We start from the raw sequence: 14,931 nt of genomic DNA on the forward strand, positions 1-14,931 counted from the left end.
GTACTGAAGAAAAGGCTAAGGAGAGATTCAGATAACATGCTCTGCATACATAAAGGTTAGCTGCCAAAAGTAAGAAAATACACAGTCGTACCTGTTAAGTGTTGGTTACAGAAAATGTTGTGAAACAAAAGTATTTTATTTTGCAGCACTGTTTTTACTCAAATTCCTTCATAAATCTGAAGTGAAGGGAAATATAACATTTTAATGTAAACTAATGAATTTAAAGAATAATGCTTCTAAATAAAAGAAAATCTTTATTATCTTCATGTGTATCAGTTTCATAAGGAATATTTCAAGATGCATCTTATATTTAAGTCAGTAAAATAAAATGTTTTAATAAAACAAATCAGCTTGCAAACACATACAGTATTACAGACTAAAATTAAAATCATTATCCACCATCACAGCAGTAAACTGCAATTTATGATGACATGAAGTTTAGCACCTGAATGTAAAAAACAAATATTTAGTAACAGTAAAATAATTTAGCTTTGATTAATAAAGTCCTTTGATTTTCTCACTATTCCAAGAAAAACAGGAACAACTATTTCCATATTTTCTTTCACGCCAAATGTTTTCATTTTCCACCTGGCTGAAGTAAGTTAGGGTAAATGTTGGACATACATTTTGAAAAATATTATGTATTGTGATCTACCAATACAGTCTTTGCATTTGTGTTGAATGCTAGCACCACCTGCTGGTCCAGAAGGTCCTTTCAGACTTTAGAAAAAGCTGTGGAGAGTGATCCTGCCAAAATGATGCAAAATGATACTGACAGTAACACGTAGTTTTTCAGTCCCTGTACAAGCAAAAGAAGAGAAAAATGAAAATATCATATTGATACCACATGAAAAAAAACAACAGAACAAAGTACTAAGTTTAATTTAGGCAGAGAGTATATGAAAAGAATGAAAGGCTTAGAGAGCTACAGATTTGGGTAATGAACATTATGATCTTCTACTGTGGTGCAACACTAATCTGCAGTAGGAGACACAGAACTTCTAGTTCTAGATCCAAGTTATGTACCTATGGATCCTGGACAGATTGGCAAAAAGAACCTGGTATTAATTTAGTATCTTTACATTACACTGTAATTACAAAGGTCATTACAATAATAATATTTGTAACAACAACAACAACAATAATAATAACAACGACAACAACAATATAATAATAATTGTAATTACAATACCTGTGCATTTTTACATCATTTGTTGAACCTGACACTAAAAATAAAATACACTTGCTGATGCATTATTGGGACAACTGCTCATTCCCCTGCTCCACTGAAGGAACTGGCTGAAATGAAAACTGTCTTCAGGCAGTGCCTGGCATCCTGCCTCCTGGCTGTGCTAGAGTCTTCATTTACACTCGCTGCTCCTCATACAGTTATGGAATTAAAACCTTCATTTCTGTAACAATTGTTCACAGTTCTTCAGGTTTCTTAGAAAACTTAATATGGTATGATATCACTTTCAGTTTCATAATGTAATACTTGCAAGGAGGAGGAATCTGAGATACAGCTGTGTACCAAGTCATGCTGTCTCTAGAGCTCGAGGCAAACAAGAAGTATTAGGTGAGAGACCTAATTACATTACCTTAATTTCCTTAAATACAAGGACTCCCCACATTGCAGCAACAAGGCCAGGACCCTAAAGAATAAGATAAATTTGTACATTTCACCATTTCATTAAAATTTGCTCCATCTCATTACTGCTCTCAGGGTGGTTTAATTTTGTCTGGAGAACACATTTAAGTATTTCCAATCTGTGTAAATAAAGCACAAAAGCATAAACATCACTGAACTATTTACTAAGTACGATACAATAAAATCTTCAAGAAGGGCTAAAGAGTCTAGAAACTGTTGGGGTTTTTTTGTTTGTTTTTTGTTTTTTTTTTGCAGTAGGCACAACATCTTTTTAAATTACACTGCAGAGTCTGCTCCAGCTGTTACATGTTCTTTCAGTAGACTCCAAATCACATGCCTCACTTCAGTCCAAATTAGAGTCCACAGTGTTTCCTAATGTTTCCTTTATTAGCATGACTAACTACTGGACAAAGTTTGATTTTATTCCTCAGTATGATATCAGGAGACTGAAACATAGATGTATTTCCTGTATAGCTGTCATCTGGACAAAGTACAAAGCCAGCCAGGGAGACAGGTCAGGGAAACTCCTGATTTTCAGTGATGTTATTGTAGAGGTCTCCTGGCTAACAGCAAACAGTGAAACACAACAGCAAATTCCAGGCACTCTTGGTAGTAGAGTTCTTCCCCTGAGGGAGAAATGATCTGAATTTTCATCTCTGATGAGAAAATATCTGACCATGAAGCAAAAACTGGCTCTGTTAATGCTGTGCATTAGAGCTGTTCTGAGAAACACTTGACAGATGTTTGGCCAGTGACCTTCCTCTCTTCATCATCAATACAGCTGATGGGACACAGATATAAACAGCAAACAGTGTCTCATGCTGAATATATGTGTGGGTGCTGTTTCCTAATGACTTTGCCAACTATTATTTGAGGGGTTATTTAACTTTATAGTTAATGTGTGCTGTGAGAGGAATGCACTTTAAAAAAATTGAATGAAGTGATGAAGGGATGTGATGAATACCTCTCTAAAATTTTTTCTTCAGCGTGAAATAAAGCAGCAGTTCTGAACCTGTCATCCAGATAGGCAGTCTCATCAGTGCTTCCTTATATTTTTCATTTTGTGTTTTTACATCCTTGCCCTTTAGGCATACTGATAACTAAATTACTAAAGCTGCTTTCAATTAATCCTTCAATTTCTAATTAGAATGATCCCAAGTTTTTTTTTTTCATTGCATACTGCAGAGTATATTTTGACTTACTGCATCTTGAGGCAAAGCTTAATTCCTATTAAAATTGCTTCATTAGTTTGCTTCCAAAATACAGCTGTTAAGCAAAACTTTGGCCTTAATATTTATTAACTCACATTTGCCACCTTTGCATTACCAGCTAGTGCAGTGTCAAGAGAGCAAATGCAAAGTTTACATTTACCTAGTAATTGGAATTTATGCTTTAAAGGTACATCATAAACAGGAATAAAACACAGACAGAACAGGACAACCTATTTTCCACACATTTAAATAAGAACATTGTTTTCGGTAGTACATAATCTGTTCTGTTTGTTCAAGAACTGTAAAAAGAAAAAATGCCTGAATTAAGCAAGCAAAACCACTACTAGCAGATAAAATTCACAAATTCAAAAACATCCAGATCAGAATGTAATTCCTGGGATGAAAGCATAAAAAATCCTTCTTATAATCACTTCAATTAAATAGTTGATATAATTCTGCTTAGAGTTCTTTGGCTTTTACATAACCTGAAGATTCACACTCTCAATTAGTCTGGTTTTTCTTATGCTTGATATTGACCAAGATGGTGCTTGCCACAGTCATTCATGTTCCTAAAAATACAAAGAATAGTGCAGACAAGCAGAGGAGGCACTGTATACTTTTGACCAAGAATGCTCTAGACCCATCATAATTTCAACTCAGTTCCAAAGACAGAAGGGTAAAAAACCCATTCACTTTTAATTCTAGTTAGAGATTTTATTTTTATATACTTACTGCAGTAATTATTGGAAAGCTGACAACAGCACTGAGATAGTGATTGGCTAGGAACCAGCAGCAATTGGCTATTGCCCAAAGCACACCAGAAACAAATCCTAGAGAAATAAATCCCAATCAAAAACATGCATAGCAAGGTACAGGCAGCAGTTTGTGGAAGTTTTATACTTATAGCATAATACAGCAATTGTATGTAAGTATTTTAGTACGTTAACTACTTTAACAAGCTGGCTCTGGCAAACTAAACCAAAGCTCGAAGGATAAAAATCAGCTCCTCCAACTGAAGCAGCAAATTAATTTAAGTTTATTATTTTCTGGGCAATGCCTCTCCACTCTGGCAATCAGTTTTTGAAAAGCTGCAATGTCACTTTGTTCTTGTTTCAGATTAGAACAAAGTTATCACTGTCTCCTAACCTTAATTAATTAACCCATTAGTGCTCTTTCAAAAGAGACAAGAAGTCAAATGAAGATACTTGAAAGGTGACCCACAGTTCCAACACACAACTTGAATTAATCACTGCAAAACGGTCTAAAGAGTAACTGAAATTAAATGCTGATTTAAAAAACAGTCATACCTGGCAATATGGCTTGGGGATAAACATAAGGTTTATTCTTCCTGACTGCACAATAGATCAAAAAGTAGATGGTACTAGTAAGAAATATTCCACTGAAGTGTGCAAAAACATAATCTAAATCTGAAAGAGAAATTACAAAATGTTAGTAAAAACACCAGTTATTAATTTTAACAAATTTATATTCACTGATAACATTCATATAGAGAAAAATGCATAAAGGTGCTACTCCTAAGAATTCAAATTCAAATCTCATTGTGCTCAACACAGCTGCCAGTCTGGATGCATACAATCAATTAAACCTATTAAACATGATTTAAATACTGTGTTGACTTATTACAGGCTTCTAAACATTTCTATGAGCTGTTATTTTCAGAAATCTCTTATATATTCCTGAATTAATTAATAAAACCTTGAGAAAATCCTCAGGTGAGGCTACAAAAGTGGGGTGGGGATTTTACGTAATGGTAGATGGTCAAGAGAAGTTGCAATTATGCTCCTGTATTCCTGTATCCTGGTTTTGCTCTGTACATTTAAGGGCAAGACAACTGCACAGACTATGTAAGCTAGACATAACTCAGTTTTGTCCTTTTTCAATCTTGAAGGATGTATCACAATCTTGATCTCTGCAATTATGAACAATAACAAATCCTTTATGGATTTTGTACATGCTAAGTGATTATTTCCAACATGGTAAAGCAGAAGCATGTAGCAAGGTGATCCTTGTCTCCTTGGAGCTATAAATTCTCAACAGGAATGGCAGCTATGGTAATGACAACATCTGTTTTGCCTGGCTGGGGAATACATACATTGCAGTATTAAAGAGAAACTGAACATGACAATGGCGACATTATGTGATCTCAGCAGTGCTTTGTTCTTAAGGTGCTTCAGGCATTACCTGATCGAGTATAACCTGAACCTCAAGGAAAATGTTTCTGGGGGAATGTGGTTTAAAAATGGCAATTAGGCTTATGTTAAACTGTTTCAATTAAAAAAAACCCCATGGTTTTAATTACTGATGTTGTTACATATCTGCTCTCCTCATCAGTTACGATCAATCTTCTCTTCCTTTACTGCTGTTGGCAATTGGCAAGCTTGTGTCCTAGTTTAACTCATTCTCCACTCATACAAACGCTGTATTTTGAGATTGCTAGTATTTAATGCCTTCAGAAACATACCCGTGAGTTAAGTAGGGTAGTCTTTGGGCTGCTTCTCTGTGTTTTTTATGGTATAATTCACCTCTGAGAAGAAGGGAGTGCTAGGGCTATGATTATGATAACATCTAAAGTAGTGCAGAACTGATAAATTGTCACAGTGTATTTTCAGGCATATCAAGAATTTCACCCTATGCCTTCAAAAAGGCAGGAGAACACAATGATGAAATGAAATAGAAGCGATCTATTAAGCCTTTACCAAACTGACTTGCTCCTGTGTATACAGTTTCATTTCTTCTTCCATGGTCCTTGATGTAAAGTACTGGTACAAAGCTGGAACCGTAGAGTATTCCAGCCACCACAGCCAGACTACAGCCTCTTTAAAAGAACAAAAATAGGAGAAAATAGCCTTGCATGAGTTAAGGAACTAGACAATACATGTAAACCCAGTACTGCAGGTAAAACTTGTGCATCATAAAAAAATTGCTAGCCATAAACATAATACATTTTAGCACATTTTTATTTTCTAGTAGAGAAATGGTTCACATAGTTTCCCTCTACTTTGTAGCTGAGCAACACAGGCAATTACTGCTGCAAAAGCCAGCAATCTACATTAATGACATGGGAAATTAAATAACTAGGATCTCCTAAAAGCAGAGCTAGGGGACAACAAACAAAATTCAATTTAAAATGCTCCCACCCTCACCTTTGTTGTTGCCATCTATATATTCTTTATAACTTCCCAGGTTTGTTGACTGTTCAGTCCCCTTCTTGGCAGTCTCCACTTCCCACACTGGCTTCTTGTTAGCTTGCTTCCACTTTGGAGCACTTTTACTGTCTCTTTACCATGCTGCCATGCCTTCTCCAGATGTATTCACTTGGAAACCACACCTGGGAGCATGTCATTAGCACAGGCTTCTTCTATGCTAGAGTGCTAAACAACTAGGTGCTAAAACCCAGCTCTGTAATTACTGAGTTGATATTGTTATTTCCTTTGCCAAATTATATTTTTCACAGTAGTACTAATACTTGATTGGTAAGGTCAGACACACTCAACAGTGCCAATGGAATAATCTAAATAGCTGTGCAACTATTCATATATAGATTTGCATACTACACTTATATGTAAAAACCTGTTATTTATTGTGTGGCTTTGCTAGGAAGGACACAAATTCTGCTCTTACACTACACTAGTAGATGTTAACTACTATCTCTGGCTACTTTCTGTGCATCAGCAAAAGAACTGTTAGCAACTTACATGAGTCTTCTTTTTGCTGGAGAAAGCTTATTCACCCATGAGTCCTCAGTGGTATCTTCAGAAACATTAATAGACTGCAAAAAAAGCAAGACTTTTAATGCAAATTTAGTTTAGTTTTATTTCTGAAAATGTGCAATTTTTTAATGTGTCATCTGTGATTCAGTCTGGTAGACTGGAACCTCTAGTGAGCATTGAGCACAGCTAGAAAACTCTCAGGGCTCTCTGTTCAGGTAGCCACTGCACAATGGTAGGAGAAGCCTGTGGCTCTCCAGCTCTCCTTGCATACTTTGGGGTCCCCAAGGAGCAACAGCCAACCTGATACCCCTCACTGGCCTCCAGCCTGTGCCACAGCTGATGATGACAGTCAGCAACCCTTGACAGTCTCCTGGCTCTGCAACAGGGCAAAAACCTGGCCTTTCACCTAAGCACCCCCACAGCTTTACAACTGATGTTTAATTGAAATTGCTTCCTCTTTTCATATAAGAAAGTAATACACTCTTCTATATAATCTCCATTATAACGAAGAAGGACTTTCTAAGCCATCTAACGCTGACAAACAAGAAAGAACAGTTGGGAATACCTTTTCTGATGCTAATATCCAAAATGATATCCAAGATCCACAGATTAAGATACAATCAGTACATATTTATGTTGTTTTATGTAGTCAATCATAAATCCTAGCAAACCTAACAAACACATTTTTTGTTTTAACATGGATATGCATTTTCACTACTGTAAAATAACAACTGTAGAGTACTTACACTTTCTCTCAGTAAAGGTGTGCTTTCTAATGAAGTTGAAGAACTCTGGACTTCAGTTTTTATAAAAAGAAATATGACAGCACTCAGAAAAGAAAAATACACCAATAAGTACCATGTCAGTTATAAGGATATAACATTTAGTGTCCAGAGACAAAAGTTTCATTTGGAAGCATATTCCTTTGTTTTCATTATTATCCTAGAGTCACTGCAGTATATTTAAAAAATGCAATTGCTTTAAATTCATAACTTACTATGATTATATATATATATAAAAGATATAAATGTAATAATTTTAAGTTATTAATTTAACTTAGCTAAAAGATAACCTGAGTGAAAGTAAGTAAATAAATCAGTTTTTGTATCACTTTATAGATCTTTCTTCTTATGCCATGTGATTGAAACATCTTCTTTTAACAGTGTGTAGTTACAACCACATTAACAACAGATGCTTTAGCTAACACTGCCTTTTTGTATCAAACCACACACAAATGGAACACATGCTTGAAAATTCTATATGGAACAGCTTAAACCTGCATTGAACTGCCTCTATATTCATAGAAATATACTAATTTTTAGTCTTCCATCAGATGTGAGGAATGGGATACTGCTGCTACAGGGCCTTGTGAGCATACAGAAGGAAAAGGGATATTGCTCAGTGCTGCTCAGTGCATTAAATGAATAAAATGGGTAAGAAAGGGTAACATTACTACTCTTAATCCTGCCTCCAGGAGACCAGGTAGATACATGCAATCAGAACTGGAAGGATCTGTTTTTTACTTTTATGAAACATATTTTAATGATCTAGGAATTTCTTCTAGCTGTAAACAGAATATTTCCATTTGAAGAAGGACTCATTTCTTACTGAAGGAATAAGCACAGTTACAAAAGGATGTCAGTTTCCTCCAGAGGAAACACAGATTTCACACAGAAGCTAAAGTGAAAAGCCTGCTTTTGAGCTCCACAGAGCAACATGCACAGGCTTTGTGCAGTTTGCCAAGGAAACATGTTTGCTCACAATCTCTCTCCCTGTTGGTCACTCCTCCATGATATCTCAGGAACAGGAAGCAGGTGGTGAGCTGCATGAATTCATCAGGCAGGAATAGCAGTACTGCTACTATTTTCTCAGTACCTCCCAAAATCAAGTGCCATGTGTAACAGGAATGGATACAAAGCTGCAGACTCTTAGAAAATAAGAAAAGTGGAAGACAAAATCCTGAATCTAAGGCAAAAGCTCTCTCCTACCAGTCAGAAATAGCTTATCTCCATGTCCTTAATACCTTCCTTTTCTGAAAGGCATTATCTTCATCTTCTGTCAGCACGCTTACAGTAAGCCCTTAGGATTTAGGGCTATCTTCCCAGCCACCCAGTTGGAAAGCAAGAACACTGCTACACAACAAAGATCCTCTTTCCTCTGGGTTTAGACCAAAATGTATGTATTCATACAAAGAGCAAACACACAAAAAGAAAGAATTAAGTCCTTTCAAAGATCCTGAAGGAACACACTGCGTGGGATTTGGAAGTGTGGCTTAAGGCTTACATGACACAGAACTATTACAGAGAGAAAAACATGCAAAGTCTCTGGCCTTTCATGGACCCCAAGGTCCATGGAAGAGGTTCTGTGGCATATTCTATTTTTACGAGATGAAGATTTGTATCCCTTACTGAGTGAAGTGAGATCAAAAATCTGAGGTTTTGTCAACAAGATTCTTTTAGTCAGTCTGTCCTCTGACAGGATTTGGGGAAAGTGAACCATTAGAATAACATAGCTAGGGAGGCAATCCATGCATCTCTGCTTTGCCTTGAACATGCCTAGCAGCATAAAAACATATTTTCGTGTTTATGGATAACCATTTCACCCCTGTACTAGATAACATGTCTGTTTCTACCTGAACACTGACCAACTAGGTATGGACAGCTCATGAATTTGGAAGTAAACTGATTTGCCAAAAATTCTTCAATATATTTGTTCTCTTGTTAAATCATCTTGGTGGTTGGTTATTAAACATAAATTTTACATAACAGATATTCATTATAAGAATCAACTTCTACCTTATAAGTGAAAGTCCAGCTCCAATATAATTTAAAATTGGTCTTGATACCTCTTCTGGGTCAATTCCAAACCAACCAAACCTGTAACATTTAACCAGTTTTACTTAGACGCACTGACTTTATACAAATAGTTATATTATAACCTAGCCCTTGAAGTCTTGACTCGTGTAAATAATTCTGCTTAAGTATATATTTTCAGTATTACATCAGTGCTTCAGTTGGCTTGCAAAAAGCTATGTCTACTTTACAAAAACAACCTTTAATTCCACATGTATTTTTTTAATATGTATATTTAAAAACTGAAGTTATTTTATCAGATCACATTGTAGAAGAAAAAAACACAAATATGTACTAGTTTTACATTTATAAATACGTTATTTATCGACAAAGCAACATCACGGGGCATTCTTCTTATTATTAAAACAGAGGAAATACAAAAAGCTAAAACAGTTAACCGGAGTGCTTTCCACTATGAAGAAAAAAGTTTCAATACATAGGATAGTGGCAGACTTGGCAGTGTTACATTAACGGCTGGAGTTGATTATCTTAAAGGTCTTTTCCAATGTGAATACTCTATGATTCTACAGGTGAGTTTTCACTGATTAATGAAGACTTGGCAACATTAATTATGTTTTTAATTAATTAAGGACTTAAGATTTAAAACGTACTTACTTACCTTGAACTTGCCCAGCCTGTCAGCAAATTAAAAGAAGCCCATATCAAAAGACCAAGAGCTAAGCCAATAGTTTTAACAATAGGGACAACTGTAACATTGCCTGAAATATAAAAACCAAAACTGAAATCAGTAAAAAAATAGAATGTGATCTTGTATATCTTTGCTTTAGGTTCTGTGCCTGGTTGTAAGGCAAAAAAATTCAGGAAGCTACAAGGCAGTAAGAAACAATGTTTTTAAAAAATAAATACACTGAACATAGAGTGTTACTCCATGTAGTTTTAAATGTAATTTCTGGTGTGAATTTGCCTCTTATAAAATAAGCACAATGAAACAGTATTTACTATAAGGGTACAGTTCCATTAACAGTGAGGCTTTAAAGAACAGAATAACTATTAAATAACTACTATCTTATATATGGAAAAGTTTCAAGAATTGGAATCTGTATATCCTTACCAGTAGCCCACACAAAACCTCCAACCATAGCGAGAGGCCAAAACCGGGGGCAATTCTGGATCAAATTGACCACCAAAGAAACTATCCATATGGAGGCACAGAGAATCCACTGGAAGAACATGCCTGTGGAAAAATCAAATGCACACAATAGGGAATTTGTAGAATACTGCATGTGTGAATTTCTTAACAGACTGTTTATCTTCCACACAGTAGTAGAGAAAAAAATCAAAAAGGGGGCCACTGCCTTTGTGTCAGAGAACCCGTTACAATTTATTCAAGGGATGTATTTTTAGGGTGCGTTATAATTTGGTTAACATTTACCTTATCACATTCTTCCTACAGAGTTGCAAAAGACACTTCGCTGGCCACAGTTTACACAAGCCCTAATTCTGAAACGCATGAAACCTTTGATATACTTCTGACAAATATTCAGTTATTCAGTTGATGCAAACTTTTCTCACCACTCCAGTAGCTGCTAACACAGAGGACTGCACAGGATGAGACTTTTTCAAAGCTCAAGCTTTTCCAGTAATCCTGGCTGGTCAGGATGGTCAGTGACAGATCTCTTCCCTCACTGAAGTCTACCTCTGTAGATTCTTGAAGGGTCCATTAGGCAGACCAGTTAACTTTATGACCAAGCTTGTCTTGTTAGGGTCATATTTGGCACAAAGAGCAGAAGTTATATCCATCCTGTGATGCAGGTACCATATTGCAATAATATAATGGCAAATTTACTCATCTACAGATCTGGTAATTGGTTATGCTTCATATATGCTTCATATAAACATGAACATTTAAAATAAACCTAGTAAAGTAACAATAATCCAAGTAGGAAATAGGAATGATTACTTTCTCTTACCAAGTCAGAAAATAAAATTACTAAAATTTCAGTTTTTGTTTTTATATTAGGTGCACAATTGAATGGCAATGCTCCAAAGTCCAACTTTTACCTTATTTATAAATTACACTTAATGTATCAGAATCCCCACAAGGGTAGAACAAAGAATATTTCACTTTCCATTGTGAAATTCTCACGAAATGTATATCATCACTGTCAAAGTGCACAACTTACAAAAAGGCTCTTCTAAAGATATGCCACATCCTGAAGCAGTATTATTGCTTTATACCCTAAGAACAGCAGACAAAATTAAACATACTCTCTGGATTAAGACTGTGATGATGGCCTCTAGTAATTTGCTGGTAAAATAATATTCCTTTTAGCAAAAATAGCAAACCAAAGAAAAGAATATAATTAAGTTTACCATCACCAGTATCAAATTTCTTGACAGGCACAAAGTTTGTCCCAAATAGAAGGACAGCTACTGTGGAAGAGGTAAAGCCAATAGCTAGATCTGTTCCATTGCTGATGTTAGCAGCACTGTAAGCTTTCCCAATATTCATCTTTGTTCTGAAGGTGTTTCTTTTTGTGGAGTTGTTTTGCTGCAGGTCGAGAGAGAATCTGCAATAAAAGGATGGAATTATTTATGTGGACTATTAATTAATATCAACTTGGTTTAGAAATACGAAATTTAAAGGACCCTACTTATCAATCTCTCAAAGCTGAAATGAACTACAAAGAGGTTCATGTAGAACCCCATGAAAACCTGCCATAAAACATGAATAAAGTGACTTAAGAAAAGAGAAACAAAAAAAAACCCCAATATTGTATTTCTATCCGAAGACACAAGAAATGAATGTAGAGGTGCACTCAAAGGTTATGAGGACTCGAATCTGTGAGGGCTATTGGAAGCCCTGATGCTTTAGTGAGATGCTATTAGAATATTCCTTATTCCTGTAGCTAAAGGGCAGGGTGGGAAGGTCACACAGGGGTGTGTCAAAAAATGGGGTTAGACAAAAACTTCATTGGCAGCAATTACAGCAGACCCATTGTCAAGAAGTCAGTCACCATTCTATAGGTGCCTCAATGAGATCAGCATGGAATCATAAGGTAACCACAGGGATTACTCTAGCTGATACTAAATATGAATAAAGGTTCATTTTTCTGTGGGGAGCAAAGGGAGAAGCTGCCTCTAAAATTTCTTTGTTCATTCCATGTAAGTATAGTAAGTAAGGCAAAAATAATTTTAATCCTAGAATATCTCTGATTTTTTTTAAAGTGAGTAATCCTGAGGTTACATTCAAGAGATAAGCCACACATACACTTTTGATATGGAGTAAGACTTTGACAGAAAAGCTGTCTCTGAGGACAACCATAACAATGTGAATTTTGTGTACACAACTTTCCAAAATTTGGGACACTTTGTTCCAAATCTGGCTAAATTTCACATCCAACTTTCAACTCCAAATCCTTAAAAAGAAAGTATAATCAGACAAGGCCTGAAGCAACCTGCTCTAACTTTGATAACAGCACTGCTTTAAGCAGGGAATTGAACAAATGAGCAACAGAGATCCCTTCCAAGCTAAATAATTCTAATATTGGATGATCAAATGTCAAGAGCAAATGATAAATTGTCACAAAACATTAAGCTGACTATATTTTTTCTACATACTTTCCACATCAGAGAGCTTCTGGGAGTTCACTAAAAGCCTCTTCTCTTCAATCATATGTTATTGCCAGACAGACTTGCATGTGTGCCCCCAAAGACATAAGAGGTAACAAATGCTAAAACCAATGAACAAATGCCAAATGCTGAAGCTGCTATGCTCTTAAAGCATAGTGGTTGTATCTGAAACTCAAGCAAAGGCAACTGCAACTGATTCTGTTATTAAAGGCATTTTTTTTTTACACTAAGTTGCCCTTACTGAAAGGTACTTCAGGATTCTCAGCAGCAGAAATAATACAGTTTTGCTGTTGGATGTTGGAATTTTGCTGGCACGCATTGCTCTTTTCCTACTAAGTTCATTGGTTCACCCCACTGGAGTGCTGTACTCTGCATTTCCACAATTCCCTCGGAAATATGACATCCACAACAAACCACAATGCTCACTTACTGCAACAGCAACATATAGCTGTGATCTCTGCAGACAGGGACAAAATCAAGAGGCCCTGTCTTTGAGAGCTTTCACCTCAATGGTGAACCAAACTGTTGCTAAGATTCCAAAAAAACTCTTTTCTAATTAAGTGGGTACTTTTAAATGTTTCATGTCGTACTGACTGTTTATTTGCACATTTCTCCTATTATGCATTTACCACTAAGGGTGGATACTTTCTTTCACTCTTAACTTAGGACACTCCGTTGGGTTCCGAGGCGGCTCGAATCAAGGTGCCCAAGTGACACCATAACCCTTACTCTAGCAATGTATCTTTGCTTCTCTGAGGTGAACTCTTTCAAAAGACGTTCTTCGGGCACATTTTTCTCTAAGTGCTATCACGGAACAAGGAACACGCCCAGCTGAGAGCTCCACCCGGGCCGCTGTCCCTTCACTGACACCACCGCGCCGGGGCTGCGGCGGGCCCCGGCCCAGGCCTCGGCCCCGGCCGCCGCGCAGGGCAGCCCGGCTGCTCGGCACCGCAGCCCGAGGGGACAGCCCAGACCCGCTCCAGCTGGACGCCTTCATTCCCCAGCGCTCTGTGCCCGGCTCAGCGCCGCGGCGAGTTTTAGGGCGCTCCGGAGCGGAAGGCGGCCGGGACGGTCCCATACCGACAGATCCCCGGTTCCGTCCCTCCGTGCAGCCTCAGCTCCGCCGCCCGCGCCCCTCCGCCGGAACCCGCAGAGCCCCGAGACCCGCAAAGTGCCCCGACCCGCACGGCCCCACCGCCGCTCACCGCGGCCGCCCGCCCGCGCCTGCGCCGCCCCGCGCCCCGGCCCGCCCCCATCCGCCTCCTTCCATCCGCTCCTTCCCACTGGCCTCTGCCTCCACGTCCGGGAGCGGGGCGGGAGCGAGCGGGGGAGCTTTTCCGCTGCTTTTGTTTCGCCGCCGTGGCGGGGAAGAATCACTAAGAGACTACTTAAATTAAAGTACTAATGTCGTGATAAAAGCGCCTTTGGCCCTCCCGGCCGTCAGCGCCGGATGAGACAGTTCCCTCCCTAGTGGAAGTGCAGCTGTGGGCTCCGCAGGCCGGTGGTGCTGTGACCGTAACTGAAGAATCATAGGGTCATTTAGATTCGGAAAGACGTCTGGAGATCATCGAATCCAACCTGTGACCAGGACCACCATACCAGCCAGACCATGGAGTGCACTAAGTGCCACATCTTGTCTTGAGCACCTCCGGGAACAGACTCCACCACCTCCCTGTGTCCATTCCAATGTTTAGCCACCTGCTGTGTGTCACATCCAGTCTTCAACACCCCCAGGGACGGTGACTCCACCACCTCCCTAGGCACTATATTGCAATGTTTTCTGTGAAGAAATTCTTCCTAATGTCCAGCCTAAACCCCCCCAAGCTGAGCTTGAGGCTTTGCCCACTTATCCTGTTGCTGGTTGCCTGTGAGAAGAGGCCAACCTCCACCTGGCT

At 38.1% G+C, this 14,931-nt stretch overlaps 1 protein-coding gene across 4 annotated transcripts; it reads right to left on the reverse strand.

Moving 5' to 3' along the window:
* Nucleotides 1–234: 234 nt before the first annotated feature.
* TMEM144 (transmembrane protein 144) lies at nucleotides 235–14,368 on the reverse strand. 4 transcript variants are annotated; one of them, XM_030271448.4, is made up of 12 exons: nucleotides 14,242–14,346; nucleotides 11,777–11,973; nucleotides 10,515–10,637; nucleotides 10,062–10,161; nucleotides 9,386–9,466; nucleotides 7,337–7,418; nucleotides 6,576–6,649; nucleotides 5,577–5,695; nucleotides 4,167–4,286; nucleotides 3,592–3,689; nucleotides 1,599–1,652; nucleotides 235–799 (listed from the first exon to the last, which is right to left on the reverse strand). In XM_030271448.4, the coding sequence occupies exons 1-12, from the start codon at nucleotides 14,304–14,306 to the stop codon at nucleotides 716–718; spliced, it is 1,197 nt and encodes a 398-aa protein (XP_030127308.1). In that variant the 5' UTR covers nucleotides 14,307–14,346; the 3' UTR covers nucleotides 235–715. The 4 variants fall into 4 exon arrangements, with proteins under 4 accessions (XP_030127308.1, XP_030127309.1, XP_030127311.1 ...); XM_030271449.4 differs by lacking the exon at nucleotides 14,242–14,346 and adding an exon at nucleotides 14,117–14,236; XM_030271451.4 differs by having other exon boundaries at nucleotides 305–799; nucleotides 14,261–14,328.
* Nucleotides 14,369–14,931: the final 563 nt, after the last annotated feature.

This window comes from Taeniopygia guttata, chromosome 4, assembly GCF_048771995.1.
Source record: "Taeniopygia guttata chromosome 4, bTaeGut7.mat, whole genome shotgun sequence".
NCBI lineage: Eukaryota > Metazoa > Chordata > Aves > Passeriformes > Estrildidae > Taeniopygia > Taeniopygia guttata.

What these genes read in the sequence shown, in the direction of transcription:
- TMEM144 (XM_030271448.4), bottom strand. Translation starts at nt 14,306, where the DNA reads ATGGAAGGAGGCGGATGGGGGCGGGCCGGGGCGCGGGGCGGCGCAGGC. An exon ending in GGCGCGGGCGGGCGGCCGCG is followed by an intron (nt 11,974 to 14,241) that starts GTGAGCGGCGGT and finishes CTTTTATTGCAG; the next exon opens with ATTCTCTCTCGACCTGCAGC. An exon ending in GCTGGACTTTCACTTATAAG is followed by an intron (nt 7,419 to 9,385) that starts GTAGAAGTTGAT and finishes TTCTTTTCTGAG; the next exon opens with TGCTGTCATATTTCTTTTTA.